The sequence below is a fragment of the Macrobrachium rosenbergii genome, chromosome 41 (genome assembly GCF_040412425.1).
Source record: "Macrobrachium rosenbergii isolate ZJJX-2024 chromosome 41, ASM4041242v1, whole genome shotgun sequence".
Taxonomy (NCBI): domain Eukaryota; kingdom Metazoa; phylum Arthropoda; class Malacostraca; order Decapoda; family Palaemonidae; genus Macrobrachium; species Macrobrachium rosenbergii.
In genome coordinates this window covers 80,986,493-81,008,106 of record NC_089781.1, presented here as the reverse complement: position 1 = coordinate 81,008,106, position 21,614 = coordinate 80,986,493, and the positions used below count along the sequence as shown (strand labels likewise).

General features: G+C 37.0%; 2 protein-coding genes across 3 annotated transcripts in view; one reads left to right on the top strand and one right to left on the bottom strand.

The window, feature by feature from the left end:
• LOC136826919 (gamma-glutamyl hydrolase-like) overlaps positions 1–12,992 on the top strand; it is a 33,024-nt gene extending 20,032 nt beyond the window's left edge. For both annotated transcript variants that reach the window (XM_067084487.1, XM_067084488.1), the window contains exons 6-10: positions 945–1,098; positions 1,460–1,566; positions 2,906–3,025; positions 9,990–10,107; positions 12,301–12,992. In XM_067084487.1, coding sequence (XP_066940588.1) covers positions 945–1,098; positions 1,460–1,566; positions 2,906–3,025; positions 9,990–10,107; positions 12,301–12,419 — 618 coding nt within the window. In that variant the 3' untranslated portion in view covers positions 12,420–12,992. The remainder of the gene's footprint in view (positions 1–944; positions 1,099–1,459; positions 1,567–2,905; positions 3,026–9,989; positions 10,108–12,300) is intronic.
• Positions 12,993–13,276: 284 nt separating this feature from the next.
• Positions 13,277–21,614, bottom strand: part of LOC136826920 (EF-hand domain-containing protein D2 homolog) — a 59,275-nt gene continuing 50,937 nt past the window's right edge. The window contains exon 3 of the mRNA XM_067084489.1: positions 13,277–15,954. Within this exon, the coding sequence (XP_066940590.1) occupies positions 15,742–15,954 (213 nt within the window). The 3' untranslated portion in view covers positions 13,277–15,741. The remainder of the gene's footprint in view (positions 15,955–21,614) is intronic.

Below are 21,614 nucleotides of genomic sequence, written 5' to 3'. Positions count from 1 at the left end.
ATATAACACTTCCTTAGCAGATATGCCTGCCACTGGTAATAAATCCTTTCCATTGTTTTCCAATAGTTTTTCTTGAATTAATTCGTTTATTGTTTTCAAGGAAACAATGATCACTATTCTGCTTAGGAATCCTTAAATATATTTTAGAAAAAATGATTTTTGGAACAATTATATACTACATTACAGTATCTACAATGAAAATGTTAATCTTTTATGGAAGTAATATTTTTTATTGGGTAATTTTGTAGTATTTTGGATACCAATATGTATTTTCCTTTCTTTTGAATCGCAAAGCTTGGTAGCAAACTTGTGATGAATATTGCATTCAACATGAGAATATGAGGGTAAATAGAAGCTATCATAGCACTATTTGGAAGCAAAGCATTATAATATTGTCCATGTTTATAGGAGATGGGTAATTTTATATCAGTATAGTCAGTAGTTTTAGAAAAGTCAATAGTTTTAGGATAAATGCATAGGCAATAATTTGAGATAATGTAGTCAGTATCTTTAGATCATTATACCCAATGATTTTAGATCATATCGTCAGTATTTTAAGGAGATCAGTGAAGGACGAGTTTTTATGCAAAATAAGTCAATATTTTTAGACCGACGTGTCAACGTTTTAATTGACATTAGTATTCCCTAAGATCAAGAGTAGTATGAGCTTTGGCGAAGCGATAGAATTCTGTTATTCGAACCTCTTTATTATAAGGTGGTTATTCTTTTAATTATTAATGCAATAAGTGCTTTGTTGGTAATCATTACACAATTAACGTGATCAGTATCACCATGGAAATTTAAGGCGTTTGTTTTTCACTCATTCATTAATGCTGACTTATGATTTTTTTTTTTTTAATTTTAAATTTTCTCTACACTCCCTTGCTATTCAACGCTATATTTTCTCCTGTTGCCATTCACAATCCTCGCTGAACCTCCTGCAGATTGCAAAGGACATGAATGACAGAGGGGATGTGTTCCCGCTGTGGGGTACCTGTTTGGGCTTCGAACTCATGATGGGACTTGCGGCCGGTGGGCAGGAGGTCAGGGCCGTGTGCGATGCCCAAAACATTGCCAACCGCATCAAGTTGGATTCTGGTAAGTTGCGTACATCAATCGACGCAATGAGTATTTTTGATTGGCCTTTTAAAGGTTGTAAGAGGGTTTTGTTAAAACATTTTCGAACAGACTAGGACAAGGCAAGGATTGGAATATGGAATTTTATGTATACAATTTTGTGTTTGTATATATATATACATATATACACGTGTGTATGTATATACGTATGTATAAAACCAATAATGGCTATAAAGATGAAGCATGGTCTTCCTGCTCTTCGATGGTTACAGTTTTAATTAACAGCATAACTTTATGAAGTATTTTTAATTAACTCTGCATACATTTATCCGTATTCATAAGTATTCTGTTTCTACTATTCTCTGTTTGCTTCCTCTTTTAGATTACGCAGACGGATATCTGCTGCGACATCTGCCGAAGAGACTCATTAAAGCCCTGACGTCAGAAGCAATCACCAGCAACTTCCACAAGTATTGTCTTACCCCCAAGGTAACCTCCTTTTCTGTGGAATTGTTCTCTTTACGTGAAGAAAGCAAGTCTAACCGTATTCCCCCTTCACATTTCTCTCTCTCTCTCTCTCTCTCTCTCTCTCTCTCTCTCTCTCTCTCTCTCGTGTGTATATAGGTAGTACTGTACATAGGAACAAGCCTGAGCCTTTATTTAGTTTAGGCCTAAGGAACAAAAGACATGGGAAGAAAAAGTTTAAATTACAAAAGAAGTTGTAGACTCTCTCCTTAAAAGAGAATGGATTGTAGGACTAATGGAAATATGGAGATAATTCGAAAGAAATCTGGATACTGCTGTTCTCTGCTTTTGCATTGATGATGATGATGAGAACTGCGAGAGAGAACTGACCTATCTAGAAGGAAAAGAAAGAAAAAGATAATAAATTTTTTTGTGTTACCTTTAGTAGCAAGTGACGTGTTCTACCCCAGTAGGTAGTCCAGGTCAATATATTTTGTTTTTATTTCCTTTTAAAAGAACCTCCCTCTTCCTTTATCACTTAAGAAAGAAATTGATTTTAAAGAAGCAGTGTCATAAAGATTTTTGAGCTTATATTTTTTCGAATAAGGCAATTATAATTTCATGAAAACTCAGCGTTGGGGAAGTAAGTCCAGTGTGTGTGTTTATTTTATTTCATATTTATCTGTTATTCATTTCTAGAGTGTATGGTAAATTATATCAACCTTTTATACCAAATAGCGACTTTTAAATAATATGATAAGGAGGCTTAACTACCTGAAATGGCAATGCATCTCAACACCCCTTGTTGCTTGCAGTGAGCAAAGCTCAACGTTACCCTGTCTGTTCATGTAGCCCCTTATTGGTGATATTAGAAGAAATATTGTTGTGAAGCTTCTTGTAAAAGATGCTCCGTTAAACGCCAGACAAAAATTGAAATGAAAATTGGGGGCCATTCTGAAAAAAAAAATTGTTCTGCTGTACAGTACATAGAAGAAGTAGGAAGAAGAGACTTCTCCACCTCCTCTTCTCCGTCTATTGAGCACCAATGAGTTGCTGAAGAGCTCCCTTTCATCTTTTATTCCCCTTTGTTACAGCCCAGTGACCCAACTTCTGTAGAGTCCTTATCAGATGTTCAGAGTCGTGGAGACCCTCTTTGAACAGGACCCTTCCTGTAGTGACCACCTTCGTATGTGGTGACCTTTCAATTTATATTTCCGCTGCATCTCAGACATTTTACCAGTCTTGTTAAAATATTAACTCTTGTAACATTCTAAATTATATAACTATATAATTATTTTAACTATTACTATCTTATTTTATCTAACTGTACTTGATTAGTTATTGTCATTTTCTTCCTTCGTAGAATTTCAGTGCCTTCGGACTTGACAAAATCTTCAGGCCTTTGGCCTACAGTGCAGATCGGAGAGGAGTGGAGTACTTGGCTGCAGTTGAAGCTTGGGACTACCCATTCTTCGCCGTACAGGTAACACGGTCGATTTCTGAAAATATGACTGAAACTGGAAGGTAAACAGATTTTATATTGAGTATGATTGGAAGATACAGGTATACATGTTCTTTATTAAGCTATATCCCGTATTAGGGGGTAGCTCTAGGGAAATATCAAGGCACCAGTCACTTGCACATTAACACTTTCAGTTGCTTCTAGAATAATACCCACTTCGTACACCTATACAGTAAGTTTAGATGTAATATTTCAGAAATATACGCACTTTCCCCAATCTGTATTTTCCATTTTTTCCACATGACTGAACCATCTCACACGGTTCCATCCTTTCACCTATGCTAACCTTTTTACCACTTCTACCTATCTCTACAGTTATCACTTTTTCGATGTTTTCACAGCATACATATCACGCAAAAAGTGTATCACTCCAGCTTCCATTAAGTATCTTCCCAATCTTTTGCACGTGCAAACTCACCTCTTCTCTCATTCTACTAGCATCTGATATTTTTCCTCTCAAATACTTACTCAGATAAACTGATTTCATTCTTCCTCTACTCATAGTAGCACTCATCGTTCCGTCCTCTGGTTTACATTTTTCATCTCACCTTACAAACACTTTCAAAGGTTTTGTTTTTCACTAGTTTCTGCAAATTCTTTTCACTATTCCTCATCAGTTCTATCACATGTACAAGTATAAGCCATTCTACGCCTCCATTCAAGATCTATTTTCTTATTTTACTTATCTTGTCCTTTCTTTGACTAAGTGCATTAATTCATCCATCGAGATATGACACAGCCATGGAGGCATAACGTACTGTACCTTTGTCTCAAACCCATATTTACACCAGACCTGTCACTCCCTAGTATAAGTGCTGTAATGTGTTTCACTTCCATTGTAAACATTTTTCATCTCTCAACTTCTGTACCATACTTCAACACTCTCCACATTGCCTTTATATAAATTCTAGCATAACCCCCTTAAGGTTTTATGTATGTTACATACGTACAACTTTTTCCCTGTACTTTCTTATTACACAATAAACATTTGATCCATGGACCCTCTCCCTGTCTAAACCCATACTGTTCTTCACCTGTCAGTCGTACTGTCACCTGTCGCACTTTATCAGTCAAACCATGTCATGCACCTTCCCTGGAATACTAAGTTATGTTATGCCCTTATGATTTTTATTCTCACAAACTAATCACATGTTCACAGTAGAACTTTTATACGTCTCAACTTCGATTTCTTCCAAATATATCCCCAGTCACTCCTCTCCTTACTATTATATTCAGCGACGCACTCATCCATCCACTCTGTACTAACTCAGTTTAATAAACTTTTCCTTACCATTTTCTCTTCCATATTTACCAATGAATCTCCTTCATTAGAAACTATTATTTTCAGCAATCAAGCCCTAAAGTAAGCAAGTTTCCCCGAGCCTCTCTGCATTCTCATTTACTCTGACAACATCATGCATACCAACAACGCCATTTCTGTATGTCGGATACCTTTGCGTTTAAAGTACATAACAGATCCACCCCTTCATAGTTTCAAAAGCCGACATGGCACAAATAGACTATTAAAAACACTTTTTTTATTCAGTTTTTCCAATCGTAGACCGTATGTGCTATCACAGCTTATCTGCCTGCCATACTCAGTCTTACTCAAATAACCTCAAAATAACACATCTGTACACTTCCACCCGTCCTGTGAGCCTTACATGAAGCGTAGAAGACTACAGATTTTTCTGCATAAAAACATTCCGTAGTACAGTTCTCCATCCGTGTCGGGTGCAAGTAAAACTTTAGCCTGCGAGAGCAAAACCGTTAACATTTGGAAATCCTATGTTTATGCCGCACAGTATTTCTGTTCAGACATGGCAATACTCTCTCTCTCTTTTAACAAATTTTTATCTCTTCCTGCGGAAGCATAAAATCTGCTCATCAGAATCACATCCTTTGTCAAATGATGGTTGCAGTCCCTCGGGACTCGGGTTTTTGTTTTCAGTATTTTGTAGGGTGGCGGTTTTCTTTTGTATGCCGTATCTTTGTCCTCACTTAACTAATAAATTTAGTGCGAAATTAATTCAAACTAAAGAATCTTTTAGATAAACACCGTAAGGTGACATTGAATGTGATTCTGATGTCATAATTGCATCAGGATAGGCCTCTTCGTAAAAGAAGTGACAAACAATATATAAACACCTGAATAGTTCATATACTTCCACTGGCTATCTATTAACGTGCGCATTGTATAATGGCAATATTGATACGTCCAACACCTGGTTTAAACTAAAATAAAAAGATATTTCCCGCTCTTTCTTCCCTCTGTGATCTCGCTCCCGTCATGCTGTTACCACGCCCTTTGGTCGTGCATCATCACCACCACCAGGACGCTCTTTACTTCCCATCCATGAGTCCGTCGCCTTTAAAATAACCTGTCATTCAAATGAAACTATAGCATTACAAGATTTAAAGGCAAAATCTCCTCTCTCTCTCTCCCTCCGTTTGTCTGCTATTTATAATTCATGGAACATCGCCAATATAAGGGGAATATTCAAATCACCACTGCTCGGGCGTGATTGGTTGGCTACTCTCGTAAAAAAAAAAAAAGTTAAAGCGGTTTTATATCAAGAATAAAAATACGAAATCGCTGTCTGCTACTTTTGTAGTGTGCCGTTGTTTTTATAGGAAAACCGATACCTATTGTTTCTTGCGTCAATAGATGCTGCAATGTTTTGGAAAGTATTTACAGCGCCAATAAGGTCATGTTATCTGCAATTGAAGCGTGGCTGTTGATGACCAGGAAATGTGTAATTATCGCCATCAGAGTTTACTGCTCATTTACTTTTATTCAAGTAGTAACACTATGTAAACGTATATTCTTAAATGCTCGTATGATGTACATACTTTAAGTATGTTAGTATTTATAGTCAACACCGGTTATATCTCGAGAAATATACACTGTTCAAAGTCATAAAAGGATTTGTTTTAATTTACTGTTTATTTTCGAAGACTGCGGCAGTTAAGTCTACCCAGCAATTACGTCTGCATACTGCCAACAGCTTCATGTTCAAATGCAGCTTGGAGGGATTAACTTCATACATTATCTCGACCACTTTGGGCTGCCTTGAATAAGCTAGAACACCATTGCTAGATATCCGATATATCCTAACGGACTAATTTGGAGCGTTATTATTGCACAGAAAAGTGCTGCCTTATGGACACAAATCGGTTAACGGACTCTCATGATGATACTTGTTTAATGCAGACTACAGGGTAGCAAATAGTTCTCACAAAGTAATACCTTACGAGGTTTAAGTAGATTTTCCCCAAAAATAAAGTTGCGATTAATATGGTTCAGGTGTGTGTGTGTGTGTGTGACTCATAATTGCTTGTGACTATTTTTATATGAATAGCATAGATATGTAATGACATGATATAGAGAAATTAAAAATCCATGCACGCTTAGAGACAGAGGTGTATGCATAGACTTTCTTTCCGTACGATTACTTTTTGTTGTGATTTACAGCCTGCATAAGCTTTCACACATACATACGTGTGTATGTGTGTTCCTGCTTCTAGTTCTGTTACTTGCGACAGTTTACAGCCAGCATAGATTTTCTCCAACTCTTGGAGCGTGTTAAAGAAAGAAATCTACGCTCTCCTGCCCCTCAGTTTTTACTAGATAAACCTTTTCTCTTTTCTTTAGGCAATCTTACTGTGGCTGGAGAGAGTAAGTAGTACTACTGCCTCTAAATCTAATGCATCAAGGGCGAAAGATGTTCTGGGCATAATCTCTCTCTCTCTCTCTCTCTCTCTCTCTCTCTCTCTTCTCTCAACACACACATTCACTCAACGCGATTTAGTCTGTTAAAATCTTGCTTTAATTAGACAAATTGTTTCTAACATTATAAAAATTTACGACTAGGGCTTGCAACCATTTCGCTAATTGGACGTTATTATCGCCTCCAGTATAGCTCGAAAATAAAAGAAAAAAAATGGAGGATCGCATGTCTCACGCAAGCATGTCCGTAAAGGTCTTGCTTTCAGTCAAGCGGAAGGCACGTCTCTGTACTCCATCTCTGGGTAGAATCTGCTTCGAATGTAGGATGACGTGTACTGTAATTTCTGAGAGTTGGTCTAGGGCTGTCAGTCATCCCAGTGCGAACCGCGAGCCCCTTTCCGCTTTGTAAAAGGTGTATTTCTTAAGAAATATATCGAAGTTTGTTTCTTGTTTTATCTGATGTCTTCTATTCAGGTGTTGTATATATAATACATAAAAAGCCAGAATGATTTAATACTATTTTTTTTTCAATGTTTCACTTGTAAGGATATTTCAAGGCTTATAAATTTGTTTTTATTTATAATTTTGTAGGTGATTCCCGTTAGCTATCAGATTATCAGGGGAGGGGGAGTGGGCGTGGAGATGCTCTAGATGCGAAAGGAGGCTTGCTTTTTTTTTTTCTTCTTTTTTTGCTTCATGCAACACTTCGTTCCGTTTTCCCTTTTAGTATATGCGTGAAGACTGCCTATAATCAGATTTCAGTACTTTCACAGTTTGTTAGAACATTTCTTTGCTGCGGGTATACAAAGTATTGAAGAACGATATTTCTCGAATTATTTAATATATATATATATATATATATATATATATATATATATATATATATATATATATATAAATATAAAACAGTTTGCCTTTATTTGTCTTATTAGTCCAAACATTCAACACTGTTTGCCAAACAGTAAAGGAAAACAGTGTGTAAGCACTTAATCAGTTCTTTGTTGCTTTGTGTATGTTATATATTTAGCTGCAATACCGTTTACGGGGCAAATACTGTACTTCTGTGCGTTTCATGGTTATGTCTTGGATATGTTACATCAAATAATTTTCACTTTGGAAATAGGCTTTTGCTGTCTTTTTCTTTGGTGTATCATTGTGTTCAGTTGATCCGTTTCTCTGGGAAATTCGACTTTTGTGCCTTGCATCCTGTTTGGATTTTTTAGACAGAGGCCGATAGAACTGGCAACCAAATGCCCTTATCCAACTTAAACAAAAGAGGAAGGAATCGAAGAAGGAAGGAGATGGGGCTTCAACTCGAACAACAAACTCCTATATTCAAATAAGTAAGGAAGTATCAGCGAATAGTGTTCGAAGTAGTCATTCATAATTTTCGATTTTTTTTTTGTTAGAACGTTTCTTGTTATTTTATATTCCACCATTCTGGCTAAATTGTTTTTACTCTACTGATGGAAAAAAAAAAGACTGATTTCAGCCTTCTCCTTGGGAAATTTACACTGCAACATTTCCTCTTGAAAAAGCCTTGCAGTTGAGAAAAAAACTTTCCAATATCCTCTTTCATAATTTTGTTTTTTTTTTCAGTCTGGAGAGAATTCTTTTGGTTTCAGTGTTTCCCTTTAGGAAAATAACTTTTCAATGTTCTTGTGTGAGCGATTAAGTTTTTCAGTAAGGCCTTTTGGGCAAACCACTGTTTTTCCTGTTTCCTCTGAAAATACCTGCGCCCTTTTAATCTGTTCTGATAGGAGAATATGATTTTTCACGCTTTCTTCTCGAAAGAAGAAAACATTTGGGCTAATTTTTCTCTTGCTCAGCTTATTTTTGTTTTTCATTCCTTGTGGTGGAAATTCTTTAAAAGTGTTTACCTGCTGCAGTGGTTATATTTACCTCCACGTGCATGGCTCCGAAGCCCTTCGAAAACATCATCTTTAATCGGGTGGGCGCCCAAAAAAGGGAAGCGAGGGACCGGTGAGCAGAGGGGGAAAATAGCTATGGAATTGTTTTCATTCAGAACAACACGGTATTTTTCTGTTTATTTAAAAATGCTGTTTTTCATTTCAAGCGCATGCATTGCCGAATTGAGCTGTCTTTTTTTTTTTATTTAAATCGGCCTAAGCCTTGATATCTGTTTGTCTGATCGGTCTCTGCATTTAGATATACTAGAACGCAGTATTTAAATGCAAAATGTCTAACAAAGTTAGACAGCTTCACCAAGAATCCCCGATATCTTGAGCTGGGGTAGGCATCATGGGGAGCTACCGTTCTTCATAAGACTTGTTACTGCCACTTGCTAGTTGAGGTATGATAACTCCTTTTTGGTTGTTATTTGATGGAACTCGCCCATAAGTGGTAAAGTCATGCTATGCCATTGCCTTTGTGGCAAAAATAATTCAGACAATGTTCACATAACGTGTGCTTGATAGTTTTTCTCTCATTTAACATTTTTTATTTATTCACATAATTTACTGGACGTGAGGCACAGAGTGACTTTGAGTAGCATAAGTATTCGTAACGGATAATGAATTACAATAATTAAAGTTTAACACAAGATCTAGATAAAGTTTATCTAGATCCTGGTTTAACATATGTTCCAAATTAAAACCGTATTTCAGCACAGGTGTAGGTTAACAGAATTAGGTTTTGAACAATGAATTTCTTTTAAGGTTTTACACTGGAAATATATTCCTCCTTGTGTGGGGTGGGGAGAACCCAGATGTCCCTATCAGGATTCTTATTCCTACAACAGCTTTTCACACTTTGGCTAGCCGTGATGGCACAAACCAACTAACCAACTTGTATGATATACGAGTCTGATTAGATGACTTGCCATTGGAACTAACCAAGTTGAAATGAGAGTAGTCTCTTTGACTAGTTAGGTTTTGGAAGGTTTAGAACCATGAATCAGATTATCAGAATTCACCAAAGCCTACGTCATTACAGGGGGTGAATTATGGGCTGCTATATTAAATTTAATGGTACAGTGCTTGATACTTCAAGTAGTTACTGGGCTGTAATCCGTCGTGGTCATAAGCAATGACGAGTTTCAGACTACGTTACCGTACATCCCTTTGATTAACCCTTAATATGTTTTATTTTCCATAAGTAGTTTAGTGAGACTCGAGAGCCACTTTTTTCTATATTTTCTGAACTGCTTATGTAAGAGTCTTCTTTCTCCAACAGTTTCACCCAGAGAAGAGCCCCTATGAATGGACCACAAAACCGGGACACGACCATATTCCACATTCAAGTGTTGCTATTGACACTGCAAATCATTTCGCCCAAGTCTATGTCAATTATGGTAAGTTTTGTCAGATGGTTAACCTAAACCAATTGTGTGTGTGTATGTAAGAGAGAGAGAGAGAGAGAGAGAGAGAGAGAGAGAGAGAGAGAGAGAGAGAGAAACACTTGTGTGATTGGTTTCACTCCTTTTGGGGGTTAAGGGATTACCTCGTTGAGGACTTCCTTGAGTGGATTCGGTTATTGTTAATGGTCATTGGTGTAAAAAGGTAATTTTGAATTAAAGAATTTTCAGTAATTAGAGGGCGATCTCAAATTAATTTGAAGTTTCTTGGAATTGTTGACCGATAAATGGTCAATGCCCGACATTCTTAACGGTGATAAATTTCTCTTGGATTAGGTAAAGGCTTTTCATTCCAGTACAAAATAGAAATCGCCAATCTTATTTTAGTGTATAGTTAGGAAGCGGCTGGCGAAAGAAAGAAATTTAAACCCGTTTGAATTCGCAACTCTGATGCTACTGATTTTGCTGAAATAGAAGTGAAACGAGTTAACGACCTTCTTTTATGGTTGTGTCATGGTCCACACCCAGGACTTTCAAACAACTTAACGACTGTTGAGATCATTTCTTCCGAAGTGAATTGCGATGGATTCTTTTAAAAACATATGTTGTCCCTGAAAGAAGAATTTGTGTAACCTACTTTTTCTGTCCATAAATGGAAATCCTAAAGAAAAATTACGAAATCAGTAATTGAAGTTCATTGTCACTAAAGCAAAACCCTTTGTTTTGGAACAGTACCTAAAAAGAAAGATAATTACAACTGCGGCTGTTTACATTAACTACTAAAGCGAACAAAATATGACGCCTCAAACCAGGTCACTCTTGATCTTTCAGATGCTATTTTAAGCGACCCGTGTATTCATTTTACTTTTCTGCCTCAGGGATTAAACACGGCACTCGGCAATTAAATGTTGAAAGTCAGGTCTTAATAAAGCGTAAAAGTCCAAACCTTTGATGTTATTTCAACTGGCCAGAGAGAGAGAGAGAGAGAAGAGAGAGTCGGGTACTTTAAAGCTTATGTATTTTATTCATAATCGGCTTTTCAGTTCTTTGTCATGATTCCGCCCACTTGCTGTATAGGCAAGATTAAATTACCTTTACATACTGTGTGTATGCATACGTTAATTAGGACATGTCGCTCGATCGATACCTGTCAACCTAGTGAAAAGCTGCTTGACATTTTTGGAAATATTTCAGTTCTGGATCAAAGTATAGCACATACACAACTATTCAATGGTGCAGTTCAGTAAATTCCACGCCTTATAGCGGGTCTTACACTTATTTTTGTATTGTCGCGTCCTTGGTGGTTGGTCTGTTTGCAGAGAGGGCCATACTAGGCTTTCTTAATTTCCTTTCAAGAAATTGCCACTATTAAATGGACCGCCCTTCGCAAAGTGCTCGTGCTGGCATAAGGTCTACTTTATCAATACCAATCAATCAATCACCAGTCTTTTTATTTTTGAGCCTTTATTCCAACTTCTGTAACATTTTTACAGAGTTAGAAAAGGTACAATTTTTTTTATTGAATTGTGAACCATGATGCCATCCCATATATATTCATTTATTTTTAAGCTTGCTTGCTTAGTTAGAATAAGCAGATTTACCTAATTTCAGGTTTCTGATTGTTTAATGCTGTGAAAATTCTGAAATACGACATCGTAAAAGAAATATAGTCTATCCTCTTAGTTCGTAGGAAGATCTCCAGCTAGTGTCTCGGTGGTAGCTTCCACAGCCAAAGGAGGCTTACCATGTTGCCATGACAACTGACTGACGTCAGCCACGTAGTAAATTAGCGTAGAATACCCTTGAAGTATGTCATCAGACTCAAGGAGGGAGTAATTAATACTGAAGAGCACATTTATATAAAGTAATTATTAAATAGCTCCTTAGTTCATGTTTGGAAGCTAAAGTCTTACGTTGCATCGTTGGTGGTTGCATGTACAGTCTACTAACAGGACGTTAATTATACGGACCTATGCGTGATGACCATAAGTACTCGTTATTTGCAGTCCAGTCGTAAACGTTTCCAAATTTTCTTTAAAATTTTTTCCCATGTCTGCTTCCTTTTCCTTTAGAAAATAAAGGGGGAAGTTGCTATCTTGACTCCCTGGAACTATGAATCTCCTCAGCTTCGCGTACGTTTTTCTTTCCAACGCAGTACCTTTCCTTTCTAACCATTCTTTTTTTCAACAGCCCGGAGGAATAAGCACAGATTCGCTGAAACCGCCGAAGAGCAGAGAAGCCTCATTTACAACTACTCTCCTGTTTATACTGGCCAGTTGTCTCCAATGGAACAAGTCTATTTGTTCTAGGACAAATTGAAACCGGTAGTAGAGAGTAGTCTGGAATACTGTCATCACTGAAAATTTGATAGCTCGCTTAGGCTTTTCCATCAAGTACATTAACAGGTATTGAGAATGGGGACTCTGAAGCTTCTGTCATCACTGACAGCATTATTATTATATGGATCTGTGATTTCTTTTTTTACTATATCTAATGACAGGGCATGAAAAAAAACTGATGTAATTATATATATCACAAGCTAGCTTAATCTTCTAAATGCTACTTTAAAATGCATGTCTAAGTTGAAATTTTTTTTCTAAAGTGAGTATAATGCTCTCTGATCGAGCACATCAAACCAAATTTTATTTAGGTAATAGGTTTTATCAGAATGTTTTTAGTTCCTTAAGTCTTAAAAACTATTGATGATCTTTATGCACTTTTTTTCGATTTACTGTTTGTGCTACTTTAGTTTCATAAAATTTTTGAAAATTATTAAAATTGTTGTTAAAGTTTATGTATAAAATTCATATTACAAATATTATTCATTCATGTAGCAGTATTAGACTGTCTTTATATGGAAGAAAATTTTTACAAATATGTAACTAATGTATCATATACCTTTGATGATAATAACCAAGAGGGTAAACTTACATAGTCTCCCACGTTATTTTGATATTGTTTCTCAATGGCTGATACAACAGAGTTAAAGCAACTCCAGCTGTAGTTGTGAGGTATTAAAACCAAACTTCACTTGAGAGCTTACACCTAACTGTACTTTCCTAAATAATAGGGGGGCTTAAGGTAAATTTACCACAGATCAGAATTTCCAAGAGTAGGAAAAAAAAAAGAACAAGCCACACCTGAAGGAGGAAACCAATCAAACCCATTTTTCGTGGAATCACTTTTATCACACATATGACATTAAAAGAGCCGACTCGAAGTCTTCACGATGAACAAATCGACCTAAACGGTTAAAAAGACTCCACTTCGAGTATATGCACTTCATTTTTTTATATAAATCTAGAGCAGGTATATACTGTATATATCTTATATTATCTCTTACACTTCGAAAGAAAGGCTACCCACTGGTCCTTCAAGTCAATCATCACATTGGCTTAATATTATTACACACAAAACACTGCCCCTTCTCGTTAAAAAAAAGTAGACGTTATACGTGGCTTAATATTTACGCTTTGGCGAGATTTCAGAATGCGGTACAAATTGCAATAATATAAGACGCCATGCTTAGTGAACCTGTCAAATAAAATACCTAGTTAAAACTAAATGTAAAAAACTGCCCAAGATATTTGTAAGCTCTAAATATTCGTCTAAAAATTATCTTGACGAAACTTTAAAATTACTTTGGGTAAATATGCTTCTAAAATTTTGGTTGAAAATGATACTGTAGGTCTACTAATTAGCTCTATAAAACTGGGGAGTTAAAAATGTTATAAATATGTCGATTTAAGCAAGCCTCTATCTGCAATGTGTTTAAAATATCTACAAGCTTTACATACCTCCAGGTATTAAGGACGATACAAACCTAAAACACATTTAGTTTAAGGACGATACAAACCTAAAACACATTTAGTTTAGTTTTTATCTTTCTTTACTGGCTATGTACTGTTACTAATATACTCGACGAAAGCTGATACGACTTGTTACAGGCGCCAGGATACGCAAACTTTCACCGCTAAACGTCTGAAACTTCTCGAATTCTTAAGAAGTGAGAAAAATCCTTGCTGAATATTCTGCCAAGGCCGAAAAATTAAATTAAATTTGGAGATAATTCAGCGAAGTGACAGAAAGCTTATGAATTAAGCTTAATTGTGAATTTCCTATCTAGGTCGTGTGGAGTGGGTGATATGTCCAAGTATTATAGTTTAGTTTTTAAAGAGGGGAGATTCGGTAAGTTATTGTTCGAACTCAAACCAAGAACGAACGCTGGGGTACTGAAACAAGGCTATCCGCAGAATAAAAAGAGAAAAGTAAATTGACATGAATTACTTGTTTGGAAGGAGCCAAGAGATGTCTAAAAATTAATTTCGTCTGAAAAACATGGGTACTTCAAGAAATTATATATAAAAAAAATATATATTTTTTTAAAATCCGAACCAATAACACTGCTATCTAATGAAATCAAGAACGCTTAACAGGTTACTCCTCGACAAACTTATGTTTCACAAAACATTTGGCAAAAATATGTAAACAGAATTGAAGGGGCAGTGAATCGCCTATTCCTAAATACGAAACACGAAGTGAATAAAAAGTAAATAAAAATATCTATTACATCTCGAGAACCTTAATTTAAAAGACATTCGTCTACTCTCGTACTATGAAATGAAATTTCATAGAAACTTGAAACAATGATGATACAGTGACTGAAACGCTAAAAACGGGAACAGCTAAAAGGAGTGCACTTTTTTGATCTGAAAGTGAGCAAGATAATGCAATTACGCAACTGCCCATAGGCTTCAAGCTGCACGGGAAATACAGCACTCAAAAGATGTGAAACTTGCAAGTTAAAAAAATATCACTGGATGTAGCTAATAACACATGGAACAAGAGATAAAAATGCACGAGAAACCTTCGTAATGCATATTTCAGTTCTTGATAGAAACGTAAATAAGGATATAATCGGCGGAAAACAATTCTGCAAGTGACAAAGTCATGGGGATCACACTGATAAAAATAGAAAATCAGCATCATGAAATTTACAGCATTAAGTGATGAAATTCTACTTGCATTATCAAGCTAGTCATACCATGGAAGGAAACGAAAACTAAAATGACGAATGACATTTAAAATGAATAATGATGACTGCGTGCAGCTTACAGTCTATGAACAGACCACGCAAGGAGTCATATAGTACCATACGTTTCAAGTCTTAAAACATTCATCAACGTCTTAATCCTAAAGTATATAATATATACATTATCAGTGCTATCAGTACATGTATCCTAACTCTCACTACACTGACCAATTACTTATGATCTAACAATAAAAAAATGGCTACTCAATTTTTGAGATGTTTTTGGTGCTAAACTTCTAGCGTATCCTATTTCGATAACTCAAGTGCTATTTGATGACTGAACATGGTATACAAAAAGTTCACCTCAAGAGCGCTGCTAGAAAATAAAAAATTACCTATGACTTAAATTAACCATCATGATAATCTTACGCTTAATGATATTATGTGAGGCAACATGCACGACTGTTTCGAAGTCTGAGAACGTTGGATTTCTATGAATTTTACGGAAAAAAGACACGCCATGTTGACTGCCATGAGCAAATCTCCCACCGATGAAATTTCATTCTTGTACAAGTTTTGTCTCTTCACTTTTTCGAATCCTATGCAGCGGCCTGGAACTGCTCCCTCTTCTTCTTGAATTCCTCTTGCCTCTTCTTCCTTTCCTCTTCCTCTTTCTTTCTGTCCTCGAAGGCCCTGTAGGCAGCATCTCCCACCTCGAGGATTCGCGCCTTCGCCTCGAAGAATCTCTTCGCTCCGCCCACGCCTACGTCATCCACGTTGACTTCTTCTTGGGCGGCCAGTTTTACCACCAACTGAAATGAGAACATTGGGCTGTTAGAAAAAAGCACCAAGTGAGGTCAAGAGTCTCCTGAGGCACCACTAGCATATAAGCATGAGTTAATTTGCTCTCGGGTCCAAGTCATAAAACTAATCTATGATAAAATACAGCTTCTGTAAAGTTTTAAATGCATACTTTACTAAAATGATTAAGAACTTTAAAATTTCTAGGGATCTTTCGATCACCTTTGCTTGCATAATTCTTATCTGCAACAGGTATGGGTAAGCACAATTTAGGACTATCCTTTTTATAACCAAATCACTAGGATAAATATTTTCCCAAAAGGTTACAAAGGTGACTGAAATGTCTGCGGTCCAAGTATTCAACCAACTAAGGAAATAACGCCTAGAATATAGATGGCACAATTAGTAGAGGAGTTCTAATACTGTCCGAAAAAACCAGATTAATTCATACAATGCTTTAAAAGCAGGAAAAGCTGGCAATAGAAGTCATTACCGCAATATCAAAACAGACCCCCACAAGGTTATTTAAAAATGTTTCGCAAGGTTCTTCAAATCATAACAGTACTTTCTTCCCTCTCCATAACTAAAACAATGATACTGTCAAAATAAAACAGTTCAAACGACTTTTAAGCCTAAACCAAATTCTCTCTCACACACACACACACACACACACACTCTCTCTCTCTCTCTCTCTCTCTCTCTCTCTCTCTCTCTCTCTCTCTCTCTCCAACGATGTCTCCCTTTGTTACTACACGAGTCCTTGTGTACGACGATTAAAAGTCCGACAGGAGAGTAAACTCGTGACAGGTCTCCCGAGACAGAGAGAAGAGCAACCATGTTCTCGGTTTTTCTTTTCTCTTTTCCTGGTCACAATAAGGAAAGGGAAAGGGATGAAAAACGAGTCGTCTGAAACTGCAGTCGAAATGTGATCAGTAACATTTTAATTTTTAACCTTTATTGATGTTTCAAAAGGACAACAATGCAGCAGTAGAAAAGCAATATTAACAAAGAGTTTTGTATACAACCCCAGACTGAAGAAAAATAAATTCGGACTCAAATTCTTTCGAAAACAGCACAGCACTAAAAGTCTATGCTTAAAAAAACCCCAGTGATAATGTAAGTAGGGTTTAGCTTTTCGAGAGACTGCATTCGAGTTTAAATTCTTTGTAATGAACATCAATTATTTACTCAGGAGAACTTCAAGTGAGCAGTAGGAAGAGGAAGAGAGGTTTTTAAAGTTGATTTTCGGGTAGTTTCCTCCTTCCTTTTCCTCACCACGGAGGACAAAGTCGTCCCTTAAAGATGAGGTTTCCTTCATGTCGACACACCTGCATTCCGGCAACCAGGAAAGCTGCATTGACCATGAAAACTGCTGCAGCTCTCTACGTAACACCATGATCAGCATCCGTCACGATGCCGTGCAACAGCAGAATCGGATTCTCTCTAAGAGAGAATCGGACATTCCCTTATCAAGATGGTTTAGTCAGAGGGCTGGGCAATACCTGTTGTCAAGTCGCAGCGCCTATGCTGTGGCAAGGACTGTCGCAACTGTCTCTCTCAATTTTTCAAGAGGTAAAGCCAAGCTCTGGGTGGTGCTGCGTGCTCGGCTTCAAGGGAATTCGCCATGTGCTGAGTTGGTGATAAAAAAATAATCCTTTGCATCCGCTCAATTTACTGCTTTCGGTGGTGATCTCTCCAAACTTCTGCATTTTCACTATTTTTACTTAAAGGAGGTAACTAACGATATTGTGGGGACTCTAGTAATTCTTTACATATGTATGTTTATCAATACCACCTGCGGTTCAATCAAGCATGTAGGCAGCAAACATCTTTTTCCTGAAAATTTCCAATCAATTCTCCCAGCAGTTGGAAAGAAAAAACTTTCAGAATATTGTATTTGGAAATTATTTGGTTTAGAAGGTAAATCTCCTTTTCACTGGTTTAAATAAATAAAAATGAAAGTTATCAAAGATTGGCAGACGATAAAAATCACAAATATATGCGATACATTTCATTATCTCTATCATACGGTGCTGGAAGGTCATTCTCATAATTCTACTAACTAAATAAATTGATTCTAAACAATTTATTTAGAACACTTGGAAATTCTAAAGAATTTCCAAGTGTTCTAATGGAACTCTGAATCGCACGTTTGAAGGAATAACTCCTTAATGCCAAGTTTCTTTAACAAGCTATTCAAGTAGATTGCTTGGAGAGGAACTTTGCAAAGAAAGCAGAATAAGCCATGTTGGTGAACGAATTGCGCGCTCCCAGAGAGAGAGAGAGAGAGAGAGAGAGAGAGAGAGAGAGAGAGAGAGAGAGAGAGAGAGCCCTGCCCTGTTTGAGAATGAACTGCGCAGAGGGAGAAAGAAACAAAACAATAACAGCCAGAAAGAGACACACCATGTTAAACTACCTGATGGCGATGGACAACCCTGTAGACGTACTCGACTCGTTCTGCCATCTTGGCAACGTTCGAATACAGCTCTTTAATTTCGGCCACTTCCCTCTTGAGAGCCAGAATTTCGCCGAGGATCTGGCTATTAGAGGGACCGTGCGCCCGCTCGTGCAAAATAAGCGTGGTCAAGCCCTCCTTCAGCTGGGAGTTGTTCAGCTTGCTTATCTGCTTCGCCGTCAGAGCCCTGATGGTGGCCACGTTTTCGAAAAAAGGCATAGCGAATGCTATAGCTTCTTCGATGAAGTTCTGAGGGTTTCAGTGCTAATGAAATTCAGTTTTTATAGACTCAAGATTTCACGTTTTTGTCAAGTTCGTCTCCAGCTCTTGAGTTTCGAGAATAGTAAAAAAGTTTGGGCTAAAAAAATAATGTCCCCTGAATGCGGAAATAAATTACGTTTCAAGTTTATCGTTTCGTAAAGAATGAGATGTAAAAAACTGTTTAATTTTTATAATAAAAGAATCTACTCGGACCAAGCGAGTAAAACATTACCTAGCACAGTCACTGCAAATACAGGTAAAATAAGGGTTAATCTTCAAAATATCTATGAATAACGAACATGAAGGTAACATTAGCTCAAAACCCAGGAACTAATTTAAAATACATCAAATGCATAAAATTTCGAAACTTCGTATCTACAAATTAAATCCCGAATAGCAAAAAAATCGTTGAAACAAACCATCCAACATTACGCAAAAGCAACAAACTTCCATTAACGACCTTGGAATTGGAACGGCATACTTGCATCATAAAGACACGAGAATCACGAAACTAAGAGCTGGACACGCGAGGAAAGGTTCAACAAAAAAACGTGAAATCCCATTAAAAAACAGAACGTTTTCTTGAACGAAAATTCACTTAATTCTGCGCCTTCTAATGTTCATTTTCTAGTGAAAATGTCACTTTTAATGTCATTTTTACGCATGAAAATTCAACCAATATTCCAAACTAAAAAACAGGGTATTTTTGAAAATACCCTTATTTTCATCATTTAAAACTGTCAATCTTAAAAGCGGGAGTGCACTATATTCCCTTTAAAAAATTACTTCCACTATATAGACAATATTTTAATTTTCTCTCTGTGAAGACTACTTTTCTCTGGCGCAAATACACTTAATTTTCTCAAAGGAAAGTACGGCTACTTTCCAAACGACGAGATACACATGCAGGCATTCCCCCCAACTAACGACCAATCTTATACACGAAATTTCCTAAGTCGCTCCAGGACTTCTGTTCGCGATGAACGCCAGAAGAACACAGACGAAGGCCTTCAGCCTCGCAGGACAAAAGTCGAATCCGACGCAACTTAAGAACACTCAAAGTGACTTTTCACAATCGAGAGCCAGTAGTATAAAACAATAAACATGGCAAAAACAGTTGTTTTTGTTTGTTTGTCGGCAGCGTTTTGTGATCCGAAATGCGGTAACCGTGTCCACGGTACAATTACAGCCTGATGACAACTCTGGAGGCATTGATTCCCGGTCTGCTGGTAAATTTATAACCCATAAATCAAGACGGGAGCGATCTAAGGATTTATGGAAGGTCAATTCCTGAATCTAGAGCTTTAGGCTGTACTTCTGATTCGCAATTACTTTCAAGAATTATCAGCAAGGAATGCCTATGACAAATATCTCCTGGAGTGACACTGGAACAGCACTTAGTATATAGGTAATGAATGCCAGAGAGAGAGAGAGAGAGAGAGAGAGAGAGACTATGCCAAGTTTAATTGTTTATGCAATTTATATTACCACAATAAAATGGACATTTAGCTAAAACACCAAGGAAGGTAATATCGTGCATAAAGCAATATGCAATAAATAACCATAAAACGCCATCCAACAATTCGATACCATCGAGAAACTAAATTAAATATGACCAGAACTTGGGGAGACACCAGTGCATCTTCTTTGATGGCCGGCTATCCCCTTCGCCTTATCGGAAATGCATTAGGAAGCAAGCAAGCAAACCCACGCAACGCCGGGAGAGATATGGCCGTGCCCTTTTCCATATTGCAAAATTCGGTGTATTAAATACACAATACTTTCCTCCGGCGTAAAATCACAATTTTTATGCCCTTTCCTTGCTTTATTCTGGCCTGTCCCTTTATTAACTATACATTCAAAGTCAGTCAGTTTGAAAGGAAGGTCTATAACATATGAGTAAATACAAATTGTCAATGAATATTCACATGGTCTTTAAATAAAAAAAAAAACACTTAGAAACAGCTCATGAATTTCCGTGAAACCAATTTCCGGCATTAAGTACAGATACTACAGCAAGATCTCATAAAAGGAAAACAATTAACTAACATTTTATACTTTCGTCTCATGGATTCGTTACAACGAGGTCGCGTTGCGTTACATCCATGAATAAACTATCAAGGCTGCACCTGGTTTGGAGAATCCACCTTTAATTAAGCTCAGCATCAGAAGTTCCGGTTGTTCTATTCTTAAACGCTTCAGTTTCAACGCCATGTTACATTTTCCGTGTTTGTATTATACAAGTCTTCATATCGGCTCTTACTTGGTCTATTATATGGCGTCTTTTTTACTTTTTTATTCCTGGTTTTCTTGAAAAATAAGGGGTGTCTCACCGCCTTTTTTTTTTCAGATACATATTCATATTCAACACTTTAATATCTTAAAATACAGACACGCAAAATTCTTGGGTGCTCGTGATGAAATGCCGTTAATTGTATCTATTAAGGTGTGGAAGGGAGTAGGAGGTCTGATGTGTACATCGGGATTCTAACCAACCAACACAGTCCATTACATAACGGTCACGAGATTTTTTTAGACAAACTGGAAATAAACCACATCCCTGCTGAGAGTGAAGGGAAGAATTCAGACAGAAAGAAAAAAGTACACTATAGACCGCGAGTGGCTTAGTGCCCAATAATAACTCTTACTCGTACAAGGACACCCATGGGGAAGTTATGGGGAAGCTTTTTTTCCAAGTAATAAGGAAAAACGGTTTAGCAATAAATATTGGTTTTCCTGTGATTAGGGATAAACACGCGAACGCTATCATTTTTAAGCAGTCTTCCGGGCCCTTAAGAAGAGCATGAACGTAAATGTTGCAGGAAGAAAGCCAAAGTTTAAAGGGGAATTTATTTGTTTATGGACACTGATTCTTCGAAGAAATTAAAAGCTTCTGTGAATCAGCAAGAAAGAATGTAAACTAAAATGAGAAGCAAATACTGACAGTAATTAGTA